Raw genomic sequence first — 17,124 nt, 5'->3', positions numbered from 1 at the left:
AAGAGGTCCAGGATTGGAGACATTTTGGATATGTTAGAAAACTGTTTCATTATTCTTTGCAAAAAAGAGAAAAGTGGCAGATACAAGAATGTCCTTGGACTTAACAACTGATTGGATTCCAAAGAAGAAGGAAGAACCCAAGAGAGGACCAAACTCTGTAAGAACATAGCAGCACCATTGATAGAAGGAAGGAAAACGAGAGGAAGAAAAGGTTTTAGAGGAATAGTAATGATTTCTGTTTGGGACATTTAGTTTAAAGTATCAATAACTCATTTAGATGGCAGTACAGGTCTAATGTTAGGTGAGAAGCATTAACTGGCCATCTAAATTTGAAAGAGATTAGCGTAGAAAAGGAAAGGAAGAAGATCAAGAACTGGACAGTGGAGAATGCAAAATTAAGGTGTAGAAAGAAGTAAGTAGTCAAGAAGTTAACTTTAAAAATAGAGTAAAAGAAAGCCAAACTAGATTAAAATTTAATTGAAAAATTTTACCAAAATAAATAAAATTCAGTACAACAGAGATAATTTTTTAATTGGTGGTTTTCTAAGCTAATTTCAGCCTTCAAGAGTCCTTTTCTGGTCAAGAACTGAGAATAAACAGTATCTCAGTTAGAAAAGATTTTTAGGAAGAAAGTACTATTTTATAGTAATTACAGCAAAAAAGGAAAAACAGAAAGAACCATTTTATTTGACTTTTAGGAAATTATTGGTGACCTTCAGAAAGATAGGTTCAATGGAGACAAAAATGATTCTGGGAACTTGAAAAACTAATGTGTAGTGTTAAAAAAAAATTGGAAGCGTTAATAAGGAGGATTTTTAAAAAGTTTCGTATTTAAGATGTGAAGATTAGAATGTGTTTTTAGTAAAGTGCAAGAAGCCAGTAGAATAAGAAAGTTTGAAATTTTAAGGGTATAGGAGATAAATAATTGAAAGCACAATGCCCTATAAGATGTAAAATGAGATGATAGAATGGATATATGGAATAGTTAGCCCTGGGCAAAAGGCATGTTATTTCCTCTGGTACAAGAGTAAAGGAGAAGACAAATGCAATTATAGGGGAAAAAAAAAAATAGAAAGGATTTCTGAACAGGAAATAATGTTTATGGGAAAGGATATTAGATTTGTAGTCAGGGGAACATGGTTTCATATCAAACAGTTCCACTGCTTATTATATGTGAGATTTGCAAATACCTCAGCCCCAGCATCCAAATGTTGACCCTCTTTCGACTTGTTTCTTGAGAGATTTCAACTAGAAGACTCTGACCCTTCCAATTCGAAAATCTATGATCTATGAAACATTCAGAAACCAGTTAAAAATTAATGCAAATTTATCTTGAGTTCAGGTCCATTTGGTGAGTTTTTTTAATTGGGTTTTTTTCATTTTCTTTCTTTCTTTTATGTTTTCTTTTTGGGACCATGGAACAGGAGTCTAGACAATTAAACGTTAGTACAAGTACATTTAGACATGGATTTCTTATGGGCCCAGTTAGGAAGGAAAGGAAAGTCATAAGTAGATTGAATGAGAAAAACAAAAGTAAGTCAGAAGGAAGTTTCATATAGGGCAAAGACTAGATTGAGTGGATCTATAAAAGTTAAGGGAAAGGTAGGAAATTCATGTCAGTGAAGAGAATTTTCATTTCAGACCTTAGTGATTAGAGTATTGCATGTGATTTACAGGGATTGGAAAGAGTACTAAGCTGGGTGCTAAAATCCTCCCCCCAAAAAAACAAAAAAATACTAAGAAACCCATAAAACAAATGCCCATCAGATACTAGATGAAAAGGAAAATGTAATATGTGAATTATATGGGCTTCCAGAAGAAATAGAAGGTAAATCTCTAAGCAGAAGTGGAGGTTGCAAGAAGTTTGCTAAGTCTTTGTCTTTATCTCCATAATTGCAAGAATGGGATAAGGAGTGTCCACATTGAAGGGGAAAATTGTGTCATCCAGGAACACCAGAGTGCACTTTAAGCAAGGACCTGGAAGGAATGCTTATTGGGGGGGAGAAGAGGTTGGAGGGTGAAAGAAATGAAAAGTGAAAGAGTCTGTGCTCACTGAAAAAACAAATGTATTCCAGTGAGCATGATGATGGAAGGTGTTAGTAGCATAGTGTATAGGGCTGGCGTGAGCCTAGGAATCCATAAGGATGACTTTTTTGAGAGATGTCAGGGGAGTGGGGGTTTGTACCCACAGAAATTATGAAGAACAGGAAAAAAAAACTAAAATAATGGAAGGTAAGTTTTACATTAACAATAAATATAGAGAAAGGTGAAGGTATAGTAAGGACAAACTAAGTAGTTACATTAAAAGAGTATGTCAAAATGGAAATTCCTATGTTTTTATTATGTTAGTCTGACTCTCACAAACTTGCCTTCCTTAGGTACTAGGCTGGACTTAATGGAAATAATCAACTTCATGTAAGGCCATTAAGGCAAGCTGGTGGAAGAGACCAGATGCTAAAACTGAATCTCTGATTGGAAAATATCTTTAATTCACTAGTTGGATCTTTTTTTTTAGGTTCCAGTCTCATTACTGAAGTATGCACCAAACAGCGGGTGGCCTGAGTCCACTCTTTGGCCCTCAACAGGTAGCCATGTTGAGCCAGCTATCCCAATTAAACCAGCTTTCTCAGATTTCCCAGTTACAAGTAAGTGAAATAATAGCCATTGCAAATTTGCAGAATTTGTTTATTTTTAAAGCATTTGAAAATATTTTTTAAACATAATGTGAAACATTTTTTCTTATCTCAAGCGATTGTTGACCCAGCAGCAAAAGGTGCAGAATCAGAGAAGCATGCCTTCTAGTGGCCGACAGCAGCAAGAGCAGCAGGTATTTATCTTTGTTTGCTTTTTTTTTTTTTTTTTTTTTTAAATTGAGGCAATTGGGGTTAAGTGACTTGCGGAAGGTCACAGAGTTAAGAAGTATTAAGTGTCTGAGATCAGATTTGAACTCAAGTCCTGACTAACTTCAGGGCTGATACTCTATCCACTATACCACCTAGCTAATCCTCAGCAGTAGGTATTTATTGTCCTGAATAGTTTCTCTTCAGTATTAAAATATTCCTAATTCTAAGTAAACATAGTCCAAGTGTTTTAATGGTAGTAGAATTTCATAATTCTGCAGCTAAGTACTAAAATCCTAACCTTTCCTACAAATTGCATTGCTGGTACACTCTGATTATGCAATTCCATTGACTAGGAGCAAGTAGTTAGTTAATAAGTAATTCTTCCTAAAGACTTCCCCACACACACATCCCCATGTAAGCTTACTAATCTTTTTTTTTTATTATTAAAAGGGTCGACCCCTTAGTATGCAGCAGATGATGCAACAATCTCGTCAGCTTGATCCAAACCTGTTGATGAAGCAGCAAACTCCACCATCTCAACCACAGTCGCTCCATCAGCCTGCCATGAAATCTTTTCTTGAGAATGTCATGCCCCACACTACACCTGAACTGCAAAAAGGGCCATCACCAATAAATGCTTTCAGCAACTTCCCTATAGGTGAGTTTTCCATCTTGGTCCAGTATCTTAAGTTGATGCACAGCCTCCTCACTTATCATTACCTGGATTCTCTTTTTCTTGGGAACAACATTGGCTATAATCTTTTCAGTCCTTTTATTAAGATAATCCCTTGTGCTTTACTAGGTTCATCTCATTACTATTGAAAAAAGAAATTCTCCAACCATTTAGTTTCAGTAGGTGAAATTCTTTGTTTCTGCTTGAAATATTTTAGAAACAATTTTAAATTCTAAGGTTAATGATCCTCTAATACTTTTTTTCTTAGTTGAATACAGATTATATGATTAATTGTAATATTAACTGCGTGGAACTGAAATAAGAATCTTGGAAACACTGTATCAGAGATAGTAGTACTCCACTGAAGAAGTAGTAGGAAAAAGATGATTTTTATAATATTTAGTTCTTCACATTAATTATTTAGGAAATTGTTGTATATGTTAATAAATTTTACCCAGTTAGGATGATATTTTAGGCAGCCATTGTAAATGAGAAAATTGGGATGGGTGGATGGAAGGGAATGCCATTATCAAATGCAATAGCCTTTCTGTCTTTTTTCTTCCCCTTTTTCCTGTGTCTCTAGGCTTTTATCCAATTTCCCCAGTGGAAAGTCCAGGCTTGTATATTTTCTCCTTTTTTAGGTCCCTTTTAATATTGCTCCTTTTACATTCCCTTTTGTGCTCCTCATTTTGCTTTTTCCCTGTATTCTTTGACGTTTAACTTCTGGCGTGGGTTTGTTCCTATCCCAGTTTTGTTACTGAGAACACATTCCATGGTGTAGCTTGAGGGAGATTTATGATAATCCTCAATTTAAACTATTAAAATAGAGCTGCCATACTTGGGATTATTAGACGTCATACATACTTGCCCAAAGCAAATAATTCATTTCATTGAACAACTTCAAGAAATAATGCTGTTCCAGTGGCAGATGAGCACCCACTGAAAGGACAGTATATGAAAGTTTACAAGATAGTATAACTTGCACTATTAGCAACAGATATTTCCTTCCTGCCACTACTATAAAGTATTAACATTCTTCTCCAGTTTTTTAGTTCAATGGAATAATAAGGCTTTGTTTGAAATTTTACTTTGACCATTTGAAATTTTATGCTGTAACTATCTTTTCTGGAGAGACCCTTTTTCTTTGTATATGGAAAAAAAATTTTTCTGCTTGGCCAAAGAAGCCTTCCTAACACTTATACAAACACCAAAATTTTCATATAAACATCAAACCTAATTATGTTTGGGAACATATGTTATCACTAGCTGGAAAAAAATGGTGAATTTTAAGTACAACAGGAATAATATACTAATTTTGAAATGATTCTATGATCTAGACAACATGAAAATGTTACTTTTGGGTGCAACACTATATAATAAGATGAAAAGTACCTGAAAAATTTTATCTAAGATAAGTATTATGTTAAAAACTTGGTAATTTAGCCTTATGAAGCAAACAAACTAAAAAAGTTCTAGTTTACCAAAAATCAGAAACATTCATAGGAAGAAATAAAGATTTCTTAGATGTTGATAAGTATAATTAAAACATTAAAATTGTTGATGAACACATAGCTAAGTGAGGTGGTTAGAAACCTTTTGCATTGGACTGGAAATTAGTTTAGTTATATTTGTTCATTTGGGCTTTTTTTCCCCTCTTCTCTTTCCTCCTCTACTGGGTAACTGGTCTTCCTCATAACTCTTCTGGCATTTTTGCATGACTGTAGCTGAAAGCCCAATCTGTTTGCACTGACTGCCTTGCTTATGTCTAGTTATGTTGGCTGTGCCATAACTTTTGAAAAGCAACATATTTATGGAAAATTAAGAACAATTAAAAGCATGAAATTAATGAAATAAGCTTTTTGTTTTTTTAAGATTAGCATGTTTTTCTTCTGTTACCCTAATTTTGTAAGTTAAATCTTTTTTTAAAAATTATCTTAGGCTTGAACTCAAACTTGAATGTAAACATGGATATGAACAGTATTAAAGAGCCACAGTCAAGACTGAGGAAATGGACTACAGTGGACAGCATTTCTGTGAACACATCATTGGATCAAAATTCCAGCAAACATGGTATAAAATTGACTTTACGATATTACTTCAAGCCAAATTCTTTCAAATTTATCCAATTCACTCTTTCAAATTATTACATTTCTGATTATGTCACCATCCACCAACACCACTGGGCCTTTCTTCATAAAAGTGATTACAAAACTAAATAGACCAAACACTGACAAGTGCTTGTGGCATTCTACTCCATACTTCCTCACCTCTTCATTGAGAAGCAGTTGTTTTTCCTCACTTTATCAAAAACAAAATAATCATTACAATTGCATTGTTCAGTTTCATTTTAGTATCAATCTACCTTTGTATCCCTGTATAGTCACATACATTATTTTTCTTTTTCTGTCAGTTCATTCAAATTTTTCCATTGGTTCCCTGAATTCTTCATATTTATCATTAGTTACATCACAAATTATATTTATTCTCCCTTTTTTCTGGGTTTTTACTACTACCTACTTTCTCGCTGGCTTTCTTGACTTTCATCAGTCAGTCAGTAAACATTTTATTAAGCATGTACTATATGCCAGCCATTGTGGTAAGCACTAGGAATACCAAAAAAAAGAAAAGAAAAGAAAGAGAAAACCAGTCTTTGTTCTGTGCAGTCCAATGAGGGAGACCACATGCAAACAATTATGTACAAACAAGCTATATATAGGATATATAAATGATAACCTTTAGAGGGACTGAGAAAATCTTACTGCAGAAGGTAGAATTTTAGCTAGGTTTTGAAGTCAGAAATTGGAGACAAGATATAACAAAATTCCATTTATGAGGGACAACCATTGAAAATGCCATAATTGGGAAATGGAGTGTCCTACCCACAGAATTTTTTTCTCAGAAGATCAATGTCAGTGAATTATAGAATACATGTATGGGGTGGGGAGGAGAAGGAATGTGTAAAAAAGGTTGGAAAGCTTATAAAGGGCTTTGAATGGCAAACTGAGGGTTTTACATTTGATTCTGGAGATGATAATGAGCCACTGGAATTTAGTGAGTAGGTGAGTAGGCTGTGACATGGTCAGACTTGAATTTTAGGACAATCATTTTGACAGCTAAGTAGAGTGGGAAGAGACTTATGATAGGGGGACCAAGCAATCTTGCCCCTTTCAAAGTTCCCCACTACTGTTGAGGATACCACTATCTTTCGCAGTTCCCCAAACACTCAACATCCTTGGCTCCTCATTCTCTCATCCATCATTTCGAATTTGCCTAGGCCTATCAATTTTACCTTTATAAAATATTTTGAATATAACCCCTTCTTTCCTCTGATACTGCCCCATCCTTACAATATCTTCAGGTCCTTACTTCCTAATGTTCAGACTATTACTACAGTCTGTTGGTTGGTCCTCCTGTTTCATTAGTATTGAGATGATACTAGAATCCATGGGAGCTGATGAGATCAATTGAAATTGTGTGGAAGAAGAAAGGAGGGTCCAAGACAGAGTCCTATGGGATATCCACAATTAGTGGATATGGCTTGGATAAAGATCAAGCAAAAGAGATAAAGGAGGAGGTCAGAGAAGTAGGAGGACAACCGGGAGAAAATGGTGTCATGAAACCTCCCAAAAGAATAGTGGGTCAAGAAGTGGATCCAGAAGCATCAGAAAGATAAAGAAGGGTGACAGTTGAGAAAAGGCCACCACATTTGGCCAGTAAGTAATCCTTGGTAACTTTGAGAGAATAGTTTCAGTTGAATGATGAAGTTGGAAATCAGCTGAAGCAGGGGAAAGGAGAGGAAGTAGAGGCACTTTTTATAGATTGTTTTCTAGAGGAATTTAGCCACTAAAGGCCTAAGAGAGAATAGGCAGTTATGAATGGGTGAAGTGAGAGTTCTCTGAAGTTGGAGGAGCTGTGGGCATGTTTGTAGGCAACAGAAAAATAGCCAGAAACAGGAAGAGATCGAGGAAGGGGACAGTTTGCTGGACAAGAGATTGGGATGCGATCGCTTGTGAATGTAGAAGGCTTTGGTCTTGGGAAGGAGGAGGATCTCATCATGTGAGACAAGGGGGAAAGAGGAAATAGCAGAAGGAATCTGAGTGGTAGGAAATAAGGGAGAAGAATGGGCCTCAATTTTTTTTTTTAGAAAAATATGAGTAAGGAATCAGTTGAGGGTGGAAGGGAAGGAGGAAAACAATAGGTTTGAAGAGGGATGAAATGTTTAGAAGAATTACAGTGAAGAGGGAAAGTTTAGAAGAATTTCCTAGTAGCAGTAAAAGCCCATTTAAAGTTAATTACAAAATTAGTAGGACTCAGCAAGGCTCTGTCATACACAAACACACACACAAACACACACACACCCTTTTTCATTCAGCAGCACATGAACAGAAGTTAGCTGATTTGAGGAATGATTCAAGGCTAAGGCCTAGGTACAGTCAGTGATATGATGAGGAAAATAATAGAACTGAACTGATTCATCAAGGGGTCAAGATGACGAAAACAGGAAAATGTTGCCAGTGTAAGGGTTGGAACCACCTGAAAGAGAATGGTACTAGAGGTCACAGTATGGACTAAACAGGTTTCAGTATTGGGAAGCAGAGAGAAGTGGAAAGCCAGTAGATTTGATTAGATAAAGTAATTTCAGAGTTCATGAACCTGGAGGTCATATTTGTAGTGATAGCAAGATGAAAGGACCTTTTTATGTGTGTGGAGTGGAGGGAAAAGCTACAGCAAAGCAGTAAATTGAAGAGCTAGGATTTTAGAGTATTTGCATATCAATATGAGGACATGACTTACTGAGGAAACAAAGATTGTGAGCCAAGTACTGAATTCATAGAGGAAGGAAAAGGAGTGTCCCAGAAGTCTGTAGTCAACATCAACCAAGATTTTGATATACAGAGGCTAAGATGCTAAAATCACAACACTTAAAATTACAGTAAGCTAAAGGGTAAATTCTTAAGATCGTACAAATTGATACCATGCTTCTATGGTCAACAAGTGGACATTTCTATATAATTCATGCTATCTAAAGAGTAATCTGAATAAATTTTGAATATAGGCAAGCTTATTTATTAAACACATAAGATTAAATATAGTTATTAAAAGTATGCAAGCTATTAAACTATAATCATTTTATTAGCGTAATTCCCTAAATCTCAAGTTGGTGGCTATTAAATAATTTGTTTATTGGAAGTAAGGGAGTAAATTTTTTTCTTTTGTAAAAGGAATGTTCATAAGGCTTATGTTTTAAAGTTTTTTACTTTTTTAAAAAATGAAATAATGACAATATTCAGTTTTGTTCATTAACAGCATTGACTAGAGAAAAAAACACATAGGAGATAAAATCCTTCAAATATAGACAATAATTAAATTATATTCTCAGTATGCAGTACTTAAATGATTATTCAACTGAAATAATAATGGTTCATTTTTAATACATTATAATTAAAGTTTATTTACAAAAATTACCTTAATGAAATATGAATTCTCTTATTCATTACAAAATCTCCTTATCAGTGATACAGTATGGTGCCTTCCAGCATCTATTATCCCAATCAAAAATGGGTTTTTAGGAACAAATTAACTGATACCATTTGTTTATACCAGAATTTTCAGGGGATAAGTGCTCAAAACATTGAGGTAGAGGACAAAGGAGGGCCACTCCTCCAGTCATGTTTCTTCTACCCAGGAGTCAAGGGAAATTCAAAATCCAACTTCTATGCATAGAATAACCTTGATAGATAAGCCCTATATTGATGTTTTCTCTCATGTATAATGTATATACATAGGGTATAGTTTATATATAAGTATAGTTTATAAATAGTTTTTATATATATGTATGTCTGTGTGTGTATATATATATATATATATATATATATATATATATATATATATATATATATATATATATATATATATATATATATATATATATATATATATATATATATATATATATATATGATATAGTTTAATCCTAAAATTCCTCTCAGTTACTCTTTGCGAAGTTCCTCTTTTTCTTTGCAACAAACAAGTTTTGAATTGCTTTATAATTGGAATTTTCTTTGTAATGAAAAAAAAATGTGTGTGGTTGGGTGCAGGTGGGTGTGTAGTATATATTTATGTCCCAGAATTTTAAGTGTAAGTATATATTTCTCTCAAACATATGTGCAGGTTCTTTTAAAACATTCTTTATTACAAGTATTTTTAGTTCCTTGTATCACATTTATTCTAAAGGAAGTGAGTTCTTACCAGGGTAGATTTTGAAACCACAGTCGGGCATACTATGCCTCAGTTTTCTGCTGCTGACCATATTCCACTTCCAATTCAATCATTAATTTGAAATCAAGATCTAAGTTATGAGTATTTCATGTTGGGGGTGGGGGAGACTTTTATCATTCCCTTTAACACATCACCATTATAAGCTCAAGAGACAATACAATCATTTTTGGTTAAATAATAATTAAGATTATGTTCTTCCTATATGTTTTAAATTATGTAAATTGAATAACAAGTTCATTTAGCAAACTTTTCTTTCTTTTTTAGGTGCTATTTCAAGTGGTTTTAGGCTGGAAGAGTCTCCGTTTGTTCCATATGAGTTTATGAACAGCAGTAATTCACCAGCCAGTCCTCCTGGTTCAATTGGGGATGGCTGGCCACGTGCCAAATCGCCTAATGGCTCTAGCAGTGTTAACTGGCCACCAGGTAAATGTTGAACTGTTAGGGATTTTTTCATTATGAAAATTTCACTATGGAAATATACTTGAAAGTCTTTATTATTCCTTGTAGCAAATAATTTTTCCTGTTGTAAATCCAGTGATACAGAATAATCAGCTAAGTAAAGACTATTCCCAGTCCCCTGCTACCTGTCTTCTTTCTCACTTCTCCTTTCAAAGTCCCTAATCCACCTCTGTCTATTCCCTCTGTTTTGTCCTTTGATTCACTCCAGATGAACTCTTTCTTCTTAGATGTTTTCCTCTTTCTGTCTTCTGACACTCATAGAAATTTAACATCTCTTTGTCTCAGTCATCCTCTTCAATACCTAATGACTTTTTTCTCACATACTCCAACATATTGGACTGAGGGGGCACAGTCACCCTGACTCCCCACTTACCCTCTTTCCCCTGCTGTCACCCAGGAACCTGTCATGAAGATGTTGGTGGCCAGTCTTTGTTGACTCCCAGGTCATTCTCCTTGCTTTCTCAAGGAGTTAAATGCCTGTCTGATAATCTTTATCTCTGTATCCCCCTTATCCACGGAGACTTCCAAGGATGTGTGTTAGTGTTCCCTTGAACACCCTCACCTCTCGTGACCTCTACTTTAATTCCACCTCAGCCACACCTTTTAAAAGAAAAACTGTTCCTTAAGTGTCTTCTCTGTGCCAAGCGCTATGCTGAGCTCCTTTACAAATATTATCTCATTTGATCCTCCCAATGTTCTTGAGAGATGGGTGCTCTCATATGCATTTTTTCAGATGAGGAAACTGATACAAACCAGGGCTAAGGGACTTGACAGGGTGCACAGTAAGTAAGTGTACAAGGCTAAATTTGAACTCTGGGCTCAACCCTCTCCCTACTAGGTCACCCAAAACAAATGCACTCCCTTTATCATGAACTCTGATAACCTCTTGAAATCATATCCGCTTATTTTTACATCTCTTCCTACTCCAGGTTGGAGAAACCTGATCTTTGTCCATGTGGTGGCTTCTGGCCTGTTGTCTGCCCCCCCACTGTTCCTCCAGGCTGTCAGATCTGTTCTAGTGTCTGTCTTCCCAGTGTGCTTAGACACCAGTTCACCCTCACGCTGTCTTTTTCTCTTCATCTTATCGTTGTTCCTTTATACCAAACCTAACCCTGGATACCCCCAGTCACCTACTTTTCCTGATCTTGCTTACTACTGTGAAGTGACATTGGAGGAAGATCAGAGCAACCCCTGCACCCTCACTGCCAGCAAAGTCATCGCTTTTCTCTTCAAGCTTTCCACTTTTACTTTTCTCCCTACCCCCTCTTCTTTTACCTCTGTGCTACATGTCAAAACCTCTTCGAATCCTTCTTTATTTCCTCCTTCGCCCTAGTCTTCAATGAAGTCCCTACTTCTCCCCAAACATCCCTTCTTTCTAATCTTCAGTCTTTTGCATGTCTGCCAACTCCTTCCCTGCTCTCTACAGACATACCCAGATCTCACCTGCCCTGAAAAAATCTTTCATTTGACTATCCATCCCCTCAGGCTGTTGTCCTAATGTCTCACCCACCTCTTATAACCAGAATTACCAGAAACAGTCACCTGTGTCGGCTTCCTCATTTACTTATGTCATTTTTCAACTTCATGCAGCTTTATTTCCACTAAACCGGAATTGCTTTCTCCAAGAAAATTGTTCATTCTTTATAAAGTTCCACTAGCCTCATTTCCTTAAACTAATGGCCTTTCCTCATATTTTTTTTTTTTATTCCCTCAGGTTTCATAACGTTACTTTTCTTAGCTCAATTCCTCCCTTTCTATTCATTCTTTCTCTCCTTTGCAGGATCATTGTCCATATCTACCCAGTAACGTTAGATGAACTGAGAACCATGTCTTACATACTCTTCCCTCTCCTTTCTCATTTTTAGGACCTCATCAGTTCATCTCTTTATAGATTTCTCCAAAATCCACATATTCTCAAGTCCTTAGTTCTCCTAATCTCTCATCCCTCATTATCAGCTGCCCATTTAAGATCTCAGACTCAACAATATCAAATGCCAAACTCATTATTTCTGCTTAGATATGGCTGTCCTCCTAATTACCCTTCTTATTTTGAAAATATCACTGATTTTTCAGTCACTTAGGTTCTCAAACTGGAGTCACTCTTGACAGTCTTTTTTCTCTTCCATCTCTAATTACACATCAAGTCTCATTATTTCTCTTTTCACAACATCTCTCATCTGATCTCTACACAGTCAGCAGCCTAATTCGGCCTTGTCATTCACCTCTCACTTGGACTAATCGATCTCCTTTTCTCAAATCTCTTCCCTCTCCACAACTGCCAAAGTCATATCCCCAAAGTTCAGGTCTGAGTGGCAGATCTGGTCAGGAAACTCCATCAGTTTCTTTTTGCCTGTAAAATAACATACAAACTCCTCTATTGGTGGTTAAATCCCTTCACAGTTTATTTATAGCCTACTTCTCCAGGTTTATTATACACTACTCCTCTTTATGCACTCTTAATGTTTCAACCAAATTAACCTGCTTGCACTCTTACACAACTTTACATCTTTTGTGTCAGTGCTTTTGCCTATAAAGCTACACACTACGCACATTATCCTCCAGTAGGGAATGGAAATGCATTGCAGGCTGGAACTTTTCTTTTATGGCTTTCTATTGTCAGTGTGTAGTACCTAGTAGAGTCTTAATAATTGTTTGGTAAATAAATTAATATCATTATATGAATTTGGTATTTGCAGTGATTACAGGTAATTTGTAGTATACATTTCTAATATACGTCTTAGGATCTTGGGCTTTTTAGATCTTGCTTTTTTCAACATATAAATGAAAAAATATGGTTTTTTGTTGTATACTTTTTTGTAGCACCAAAAAATTTATAGCAGCAATTGTCAAAACTTTTATACTCTTAAGATTACCAAGAACACCTTCCCAAAGAGTTTTGTTTGTTGTGGGTAATAATCACTCAGTATTTGTTGTGTTAAATATTAAAACATCATAGTATTATTTTGAAAATATGTTGACCTTGCATACTCTCTGATAAGGGACTTCCAGGGATCTATGTACCGCACTAAGAGAAACTACTGATATATAAATATAGAATATTAAGAGACTTTACAGATTTCTAGTCTATTAATGAAGAATAAAATAGATAACTGAAGTAACTTATTCAAGATCATAAGTACTTTGGCTTCAATTCCATTGTTCTTTTTCCTATACTGGAATCCACTACATATCACCCAATTGATCCATTTAAAAATATATGATCACTCATCATCTACCCTTTATTTAGTGTAATCTCAAATGCTTAAAGTATACACACCAAACCTATTCAATGTATAAATCAAAGGGAATACATTTTAATCAAATGTTATCTAATGCATCTTTTTTTTATGAGGCAATTGGGATTAAGTGACTTCTGAGATCAGATTTTATCTCTGGTCCTCCAGATACCACTGGCGCCATCTAGCTGCTCCTCATCTAATGCATTTTAAAGACCATTTTTCAGTTAAACAGTCACAGAAAAATAGAAGTTCTCTCACTCCCTGGTTCTAGATAGAATGAGTGGGGAAAACAATCTCATTCCTTTCTAAATCAAATTAATTCCATATTATCTGTGTTAATTCACTGGCTATTTTAAGATATTAATCAGAATGTAGAAATAAATATATCCTGAAGAATTTTTGCAGTTTGCACAACTGCATGAATAAACTGAATACTTATTTTCATTGTAGACTATAGAGTTAACAATTAAGTTTTTTAATATTTTCTGATTTTTTTTCCATTTATAGAATTTCGCCCTGGTGAACCATGGAAAGGTTATCCAAACATTGACCCTGAAACTGACCCTTACGTCACTCCTGGCAGTGTCATAAACAATCTTTCAATTAATACTGTGCGGGAAGTTGACCACCTCAGGGACAGGAACAGTGGTAAGTAGTGAGAATCTATGGTGATATTTGGGTACCTAATGATGAAATCTATAAATTGGGCTCTCTTCCTATTTGTTCTGTAACTTTCATCTTTCTGTAATGTTTCATTGATTCTGCTTTGCTTTGCTTTCCTTCCTCCTCAAGATTTTTTGTAAGGACAAATCTAAAGATTACATTCCAATGGGACAGTTTCTTCTGCCTTCTTATTTGGTTCAGGGAAATAGTCCTATACATAGCTACTCCTGGCATATTGTATTCACAAGGTTTCTTAAATTTTGAAAATTAACTTTTTAAAATAAATGAATAAAAAATCTTTTTAAAGTTAATTTTTTTAAAAAATGTGACTGTTTGAAATTCAGCAAAAACTTCCTTTGCTGCCTGTACTAAACAGCATAATAGCGTAGAAGAGCATCAGAACATGAGGGTTCTCATTCCTACTGCGGTTTACTCAACTTTGACCTGGTGGCAAATCACTTCAGTACTCTTGTGTCTATAAAATGAGATATTTGTCTATAAAATGAGATACATTGCCCACCTTGTAAAAAAGGCATTTTGCAAACTAAAAAAATGCAGTAGAAATGAGAGTTATCATCATCATCTTAATTCTTGTTATATTGGTCCACATTTGCTGATAAAAATCAACCAGTATTAACATAGTCAGGTCTGCAGTATTGAAGCATATTGAGGCTCATAGCATCAGAGATTTAGACATGGAAAAGACCTCAAAGTGATGAGGCTACCCTATAGCTACATGCAGCTATTTGAGTGTTTGTGGGGTGAAGTGGGAAAAGTAAGACCACAGACTTAAGCACATCCATAGCCAAGGTAGTGTATTACGGATTTTAATGTCTATTACTGCATCATTGCTATGTTATTTTAAAAATAGTAATTACAAGTTATAATAACTCATTTAATGAGTTGTCAACCAAGAATATTTGTTGTTTGCTTGGATTTTTTTGTTGATGCAGTTGAGGTTAAGTAATTTAGCCAGGGTCACACAGCTAGGAAGTATTCAATGTCTGAAGCTGCATTTGAACTTGGGTTCTCCTGACTTCAGGGCCAGTACTCTATCCACTGCACCAGCTGGCTGTTCCCCAAAATGAAGTTTTAACAAATGAAATCATAAAAATAACATTTCTGTGGCATTTTACACTTTTCAAAATACTCCCTATTTCAAAGATTAGGCAAACTGTTTTACTTTTTTTCCTCTAGTCACATACATAATAAGTTGTAGAATCAAGACTTGAACAAAGCTCTTCTGACTCCCAAATTGAGTATTTTCATTGTATCACAGAGCCTTTCTTAGAACAGATAATCCTCTAAGGCTTCCTGGCCAAAATTACATTGGAGAATTGTCATTCATATCTTATTGGAATGTAATAAAACCCCAGCTACTTTGACCAACTCATGAGAAAGCAGTAGGGACAAAGAGGGAGAACATGTGTCCTTACCAACATAAAACTAATTTATTAGTAAGATAGCTTTTTAAGAACATTAGAATGTATTGTAGTTAGAATGTGAATGTCCATAAGACCCTGAAAGACCATCTGTTCCAGAGGGAAGTGATTTGTCTAAAGTTACATAGTTTGTTTTTATAACGGTGACATGTGCTATATTTTGCATGTTAAATCCTATATCCTATTGTGTCATGTTTGTCTATTTCAATTTCAAGGAATTCCATATAATGTGTTTCTTTTTCCTGAGTTAAGTCAAATATTTCCTTCAATACAGGGTCATCCTCATCTCTGAACACCACGCTGCCTTCAACTAGTGCCTGGTCATCCATTCGTGCCTCCAACTACAATGTTTCCCTCAGCAGTACAGCACAAAGCACTTCAGGTAGCCCCTCCAGCCCATGGTTTGCCAAGAGAAGGAAGGGTTTGAACAAAGACAGTTGTTTGCAACACTTTTGTTGATCTCCCCTTTATTCATTCCCTTGTGTCTAGAGTGTTATATGTTGTCTTTTCCAAAAGCCTTTTTGTTCCATTCAAAAATGGGTAAGTGGATTCTTTTCTTCCATGTAAAGTTAAATGAGAAATAGCTATCATCCATGGAAATTGATACATACTCCTATACTTTCTTCCCATATGTTAACCTAGTTGTTTAGCACTGCCAAGTGCTGTCACCATTCCCAAACTAAATTGTTCCTTTTTAATTCTATTGAATGTAGTATTAGGCTACTGAATGCAATATTGCTAAATTGGGCTATTATAGCATCTCCTTCATAGAAGTCTTGAGGCCTCTATCCAAGTAAAAACCATCAAATATTTGCACATAGTGATCAAATAATTTCCTGTTTTCTGGTATCATTTTTCCTTACCTTTTTTCCCTCTGAGTAGCCAGAAACAGTGATTCCAAATCAACATGGTCTCCTGGTTCAGTCACTAACACCTCTCTGGCTCATGAGCTGTGGAAGGTCCCTTTGCCACCTAAAAACATCACTGCTCCGTCCCGCCCGCCACCGGGATTAACTGGTCAGAAGGCCCCCTTGTCTACATGGGATAATTCTCCCCTTCGTATAGGTGGAGGATGGGGAAATTCTGATGCCAGATACACCCCAGGTAAGATTAAGGAGTTTTGTGTGGTTTCTGTGCTGAAAAACTAATGAGTAATAGAATGGAAGAAAGAGCCTTACAGTTAGAAGATTTGGGTTCCAATTATAGCACTGAGTCTTAACTATAACTGTATAATCTTGAGAGTGTTAGTCATTCTGAACTTATTTTCGTACTGGCAAAATAGAGATTATACTACTTGCCTAAAAGCATTATAAGGAAAATGCTTTATAAAAATGATAAAATTGTATATATAATATGCTATTCACATAAATGTGAATTATCACTGCCATCATCTAATTGATTCCATGGGGCTGGCTGTAAATTTCTAAATATGGTTATTGTGATACTTTGAAAAGTTTTTCATCTCATTGTCCCACTATACCTTGCATCCTGTGCAGTTGTTCTCGGAGGTGCTACAGTAACATTTC

The 17,124-nt window shown here is 35.5% G+C and overlaps 1 protein-coding gene across 1 annotated transcript in view; it reads left to right on the top strand.

The window, feature by feature from the left end:
- Positions 1 to 17,124, top strand: part of TNRC6A (trinucleotide repeat containing adaptor 6A) — a 335,273-nt gene that overhangs the window by 313,939 nt on the left and 4,210 nt on the right. Inside the window, 9 exon segments of the mRNA XM_074280016.1 lie at positions 2,516 to 2,551; positions 2,553 to 2,645; positions 2,750 to 2,827; positions 3,294 to 3,501; positions 5,455 to 5,586; positions 10,060 to 10,218; positions 14,001 to 14,141; positions 15,873 to 15,980; positions 16,481 to 16,702. Of these exon segments, the coding sequence (XP_074136117.1) occupies positions 2,516 to 2,551; positions 2,553 to 2,645; positions 2,750 to 2,827; positions 3,294 to 3,501; positions 5,455 to 5,586; positions 10,060 to 10,218; positions 14,001 to 14,141; positions 15,873 to 15,980; positions 16,481 to 16,702 (1,177 nt within the window).

This window comes from Sminthopsis crassicaudata, chromosome 1, assembly GCF_048593235.1.
Source record: "Sminthopsis crassicaudata isolate SCR6 chromosome 1, ASM4859323v1, whole genome shotgun sequence".
Taxonomy (NCBI): domain Eukaryota; kingdom Metazoa; phylum Chordata; class Mammalia; order Dasyuromorphia; family Dasyuridae; genus Sminthopsis; species Sminthopsis crassicaudata.
The sequence above is the reverse complement of the archived record's forward strand: the minus strand, read 5'-3'. Positions and strand labels throughout refer to the sequence as shown.